The sequence below is a fragment of the Ascidiella aspersa genome, chromosome 6 (assembly GCF_963924565.1).
Source record: "Ascidiella aspersa chromosome 6, kaAscAspe10.2, whole genome shotgun sequence".
Lineage (NCBI taxonomy): Eukaryota > Metazoa > Chordata > Ascidiacea > Phlebobranchia > Ascidiidae > Ascidiella > Ascidiella aspersa.
Window position 1 is genome coordinate 10,431,554 of NC_139452.1, and position 4,152 is coordinate 10,435,705.

The following is a 4,152-nucleotide window of genomic DNA, read 5'->3' on the forward strand; positions in this document are numbered from 1 at the left end:
ACTTCTGTCACATACATAAGAAACAAATAGATGTAACCAAAATCAATAAAATTAGTTTAGAATACTAAAAGCCATTTTTGTAATCAAGGTAAAGGTTTATATTGGTTTTGTACAACAACAAAAATGCATTGATGATGGACAGATCATTAAACTAAAAATAAAACATGCTTTGTATACACAAGATTGGCAAAATCTAAACATCATAGCTTACATACATTAAAAAATAGTTTAGAAACAAAATTAGAGGTTTTTGTCATAACAGTTTCAGTTTTCCAGTTATATTATTAATGTGTGATTCTGGTCCAGGTCCAACGGCTAATGTGGTTTTCGTTCCTGCAACAAGCTGCGTCCTTCCTGCATCCCGAATCGAAGATGTGTGGATTCCGGCTTTGCGAGCCTCATCCTCAATGGTGTTCAGTGTCTGTTCTGAATCGCAACGAACTACTATTTTGGGTTGTCCAAATGCCATCCAGTTGTCTAACGACTTTTGATCAAGACCCTGGACACTCGCGACAGCTGCATGTGCACATTGTGCTGCCATTTTTCCTGCGCCCATCTTTATGTCAGTTCTGACAACTAAAACCATTTTGTGTTGTTCTTTGCTGGCTCTTCGGATAAGACTGAAAATGTTTAGCTTGGATGACATTCGTCCAAGGCCAAATGCTGTAAGGGTAAAAGCGAAGGCCCCAAATTTTTCTGTTAAAGTAAGGGGCATGGTCGCTTGGTTCTATGCAATCCTAATTGCATTCCTAAAATCTGTTTGATTGACAACAAATTGACACTCAACAAAGTTAGATTGAATAAAACAGACGCATGCTAATGCGAACATGCACGCAATGCAAATGGAACTTATTTATGTTTGCAGAAATCATTAGAAGAAACACCAAAATTTGATTTCCTAAATAGCATATAGAATCGCAAATCGTAACGTTCATAAACAAGTTAAGAATGGCGAATAATTTCATTAATAGCTACACTTAAACCAGAAATTGAGGGTAACTACATATTGAGGTTTGTTTAAAGCAATTTTAAATGACCAGTAACTTTATTCACGTCAGGTTCCGGCCCTGGACCGACACCAAGCACAGTTTTGGATCCAGGGCTTATCTGAGTTCGGCCCGCATCCTCAATTACAGTTGCTGTCAATCCGATAGCTCTTGCGTGATGAAAAAGTGCCAAGAGCTCAGTCTCATCTTTGCATTTAACGACCACCTTGGGTTGGCCATTGTACTCCCAACATTTTAATAAAGACTTATTTTTGGCAAAGAGTTTTTTGTAAGCGCCGACTGCAGCATGCGAGCATTGCGCCGCCACTTTTCCTTTTCCCATCTTCAAGTCTTGACGAACAACAATGACCATTTTAAAATCCTGTTCATCATCGCAGTCATCACTCTCAGAGTCAGTTTCAGATTTTATTGCGGGGCCTTTCGCTTTTTCAGTCTGATGCAGTTTTCCATCCTGTTGCGTTTGATTTCGTTTAAACAATAAGCCAAGAAGAACGCCACAAGCTAAACTTGTGACCATACTCACAGTGTATTTGGCATCCATTGCCTTAAGAGCATCAAGCATTTTTCTTATAATATTTACTACTCAGCTGTCATTAATGCATTCATGAATAAAATACCTGTTGAAGCATTATGTAGAACAGGAGTCGTCAAACCATAGTCCCGCTAAAGTTACATAACATGGAACTATATCCACAATGCAAGTTTCACCAACCTAGTATAACTGAATGCACTTTTTGTGCTTTGCACTAGCTTTTTGAGTCTTTTATATGGGAACATAATAACAGGAGTGTAATGGTTTAATTTATATTTTTCAAATGCAAAAATATTTCAAGTCCCCATGAATAACAATTGTAAAAAAATGACTAAAACTACATGTTTTAACAAAAACATCAGTTAGAATTAGGAGCCCCAAGAACTTTCTGAGTTTGAATCAGGTACGCGCCTAGAAAAAGGTTGCCGACCCCTGATGCAGAAATCAGTATATTTTGCACTCTTTATTCTACCAATAATATTTATACTTATTTGCAAAGGTGAAATATATACAACAATAAACAAAAACACCAAAGCACTTAAAGAACTTTAATTGCGGTGTCAAGTTTTTTAGGTGGATGAACAATACAAATTAACAAAACATCTTAATGTTCCTAGTTTATGGTCCTTGGCAAGGCACGGCATAAATACATTGCTTAAGATTAAACTCTAATTAAAATGAAACTGTTGAGTTTTCTCTGATTAGTACCAGGGCTGGGGAGCCACTGTAAAATAGCATTAGCTCCGGAGCCATCAGGCAATTATTTAATTGCTGCGGCTCATGCTCCGGAGTCGTAAAACTCAATCCTTTGGCTCCGGCTCCAGCTACGGAGTAGTAAAACTCATATCCTTTGGCTCCGGCTCCAGAGCCATCAAACACACACCCAATAACTCCGGCTCCAGCTCCGGTGCCACCAGTCACTTATTCAATGGCAAGTTTTAAAAATTGCTTTGGCTAACTAACATTGGAGATGGAACAAAATATAATTTCTTAGCTTTAGCACCACAAATTGAAAAATGGCTCCAGCTCCACAAAAATAATGAAAAGGGCTCCGGCTCCAGCTCCACAAAAATAATAAAAATGACCCCGGCTCTGGCCCCAGCTCCACAAAAATAATAACAATGGCTCCGGCTCAGGCTCCAGAGAAAATGCTTAGCTCCGGGCTCCAGCTCCCCAGCCCCGATTAGTACTGCAGGTAAACAATTTTAATGCGCCAAACAATAAGCAAAAAAGGGTCCATCCCGGAGCACACCTAATAAGACTTGGAAAAGCTTAATTTACATAATTAGTCTTCATAGAATACATAGTGCAAAGTATTTAAAGGGGTTTATATGTATTTACGTCATTATGATGATTAAAATTACTTTATTAGCTCCAAACATTAAATTAAGCTCATTTATGTTCTGTAGTATTGCTTCTGCAATCTTACAAGACGTTCTCGTATTAAAGTCAGCACCCTTATTTGTTTTTTTTAGAAAACACGCGCATACTAGGAGCATTTTAATTGGTAAAATAAATTTAATTATGTTTTTCCGCTGGTAAGCGCCAAAAAAGCGACTCAAGCAATGACTTTAATAGGTTTGGTAACATTATTTTTCTATATATTAGTCAAAAATGAAAATTTTTTTAAGTTTTGCTATGTTGCCGAATAACCGGGATAAAAAAAAATTCCCGGGATTTGGGATCGTTATTTCGCGGGAAATCCCGGTAATTTCCCGTCGAAACATTCCCGGAGAGGAACCCTAATGTATAGACCAGCTGCCAAGATGCTAAGTTTGAAACCTGTAATTTTTAGTCTCTAAAACTTGTTTTGTACATCAAAACATAATTGTGTATGCTGTAATGAAATTGAAACTGGTTTGCCAGGCAAAGCCCCCCTTGAAAATTTTTATGATTGTGATAACACTCGCAACACATGAACAGTCTGCTTTCATAAAGATATTCACCAAGATCTTGACTTAAGCCAAAAATGGCATAACAGTTACACGTTTCTTGATCGGCAGCTGTAGCCACATATTTCTTGAAAAAAATGTTGTAAAAATGCATTTGTCCACAAAAAGTCCTTAAACAGGCAAACTTTCGCGTTTTCAGTTTAGTACTGCATTATAGAAAAAACTTAGTCACACAAATTTAAGCAGAAAAGTTTATCACATAATACAATTTTAAGCTGATATCGCTTACTAAACAAGGTATGCCGAACAAAACATGCTGCAAAATTTTTACGTTTCGTCTTAGCTTCGAAAAATCGTGATAATATTTTCGCGCCATTTAATCAAATCAACATTAAACTTAATTAGACGCTCCCGCTACTAGCTGTTGTAACACCTATTTATACAGGTATATGTTTACTAAAGAATAACAACAAATCCAATCACTATTTGATACCAAATTCACCAGATTTTTGCGAAAGCGGCAACGAAAAATGACAAGTGGACTTTTGTTTGAATCGGCCGCAAAATTGGGCTGCCCACTCAAGTGTGTCCACGTTATCATTGATGCGCGTCACACTATAGTATTAAAACAGTTTTTTTTGTTTTAATATACTATAGTCACACTAATAAAGAAATAGACAACGCATACAACTTAATTTTATAATCAAGAATGACCCAAAAA

The 4,152-nt window shown here is 37.0% G+C and overlaps 2 protein-coding genes across 2 annotated transcripts; both read right to left on the bottom strand.

The window, feature by feature from the left end:
• Positions 1-8: 8 nt before the first annotated feature.
• LOC146139654 (peptidyl-tRNA hydrolase 2, mitochondrial-like) lies at positions 9-976 on the bottom strand. Its single transcript, XM_083391475.1, has one exon. The coding sequence runs from the start codon at positions 713-715 to the stop codon at positions 254-256; it is 462 nt and encodes a 153-aa protein (XP_083247601.1). The 5' UTR covers positions 716-976; the 3' UTR covers positions 9-253.
• Positions 977-1,017: 41 nt separating this feature from the next.
• Positions 1,018-1,616, bottom strand: LOC146139655 (peptidyl-tRNA hydrolase 2, mitochondrial-like). Its single transcript, XM_083392097.1, has one exon. The coding sequence runs from the start codon at positions 1,567-1,569 to the stop codon at positions 1,018-1,020; it is 552 nt and encodes a 183-aa protein (XP_083248223.1). The 5' UTR covers positions 1,570-1,616.
• Positions 1,617-4,152: the final 2,536 nt, after the last annotated feature.

Coding starts and splice junctions, on each gene's coding strand:
- LOC146139654 (XM_083391475.1), bottom strand. CDS start 715: ATGCCCCTTACTTTAACAGAAAAATTTGGGGCCTTCGCTTTTACCCTT.
- LOC146139655 (XM_083392097.1), bottom strand. CDS start 1,569: ATGCTTGATGCTCTTAAGGCAATGGATGCCAAATACACTGTGAGTATG.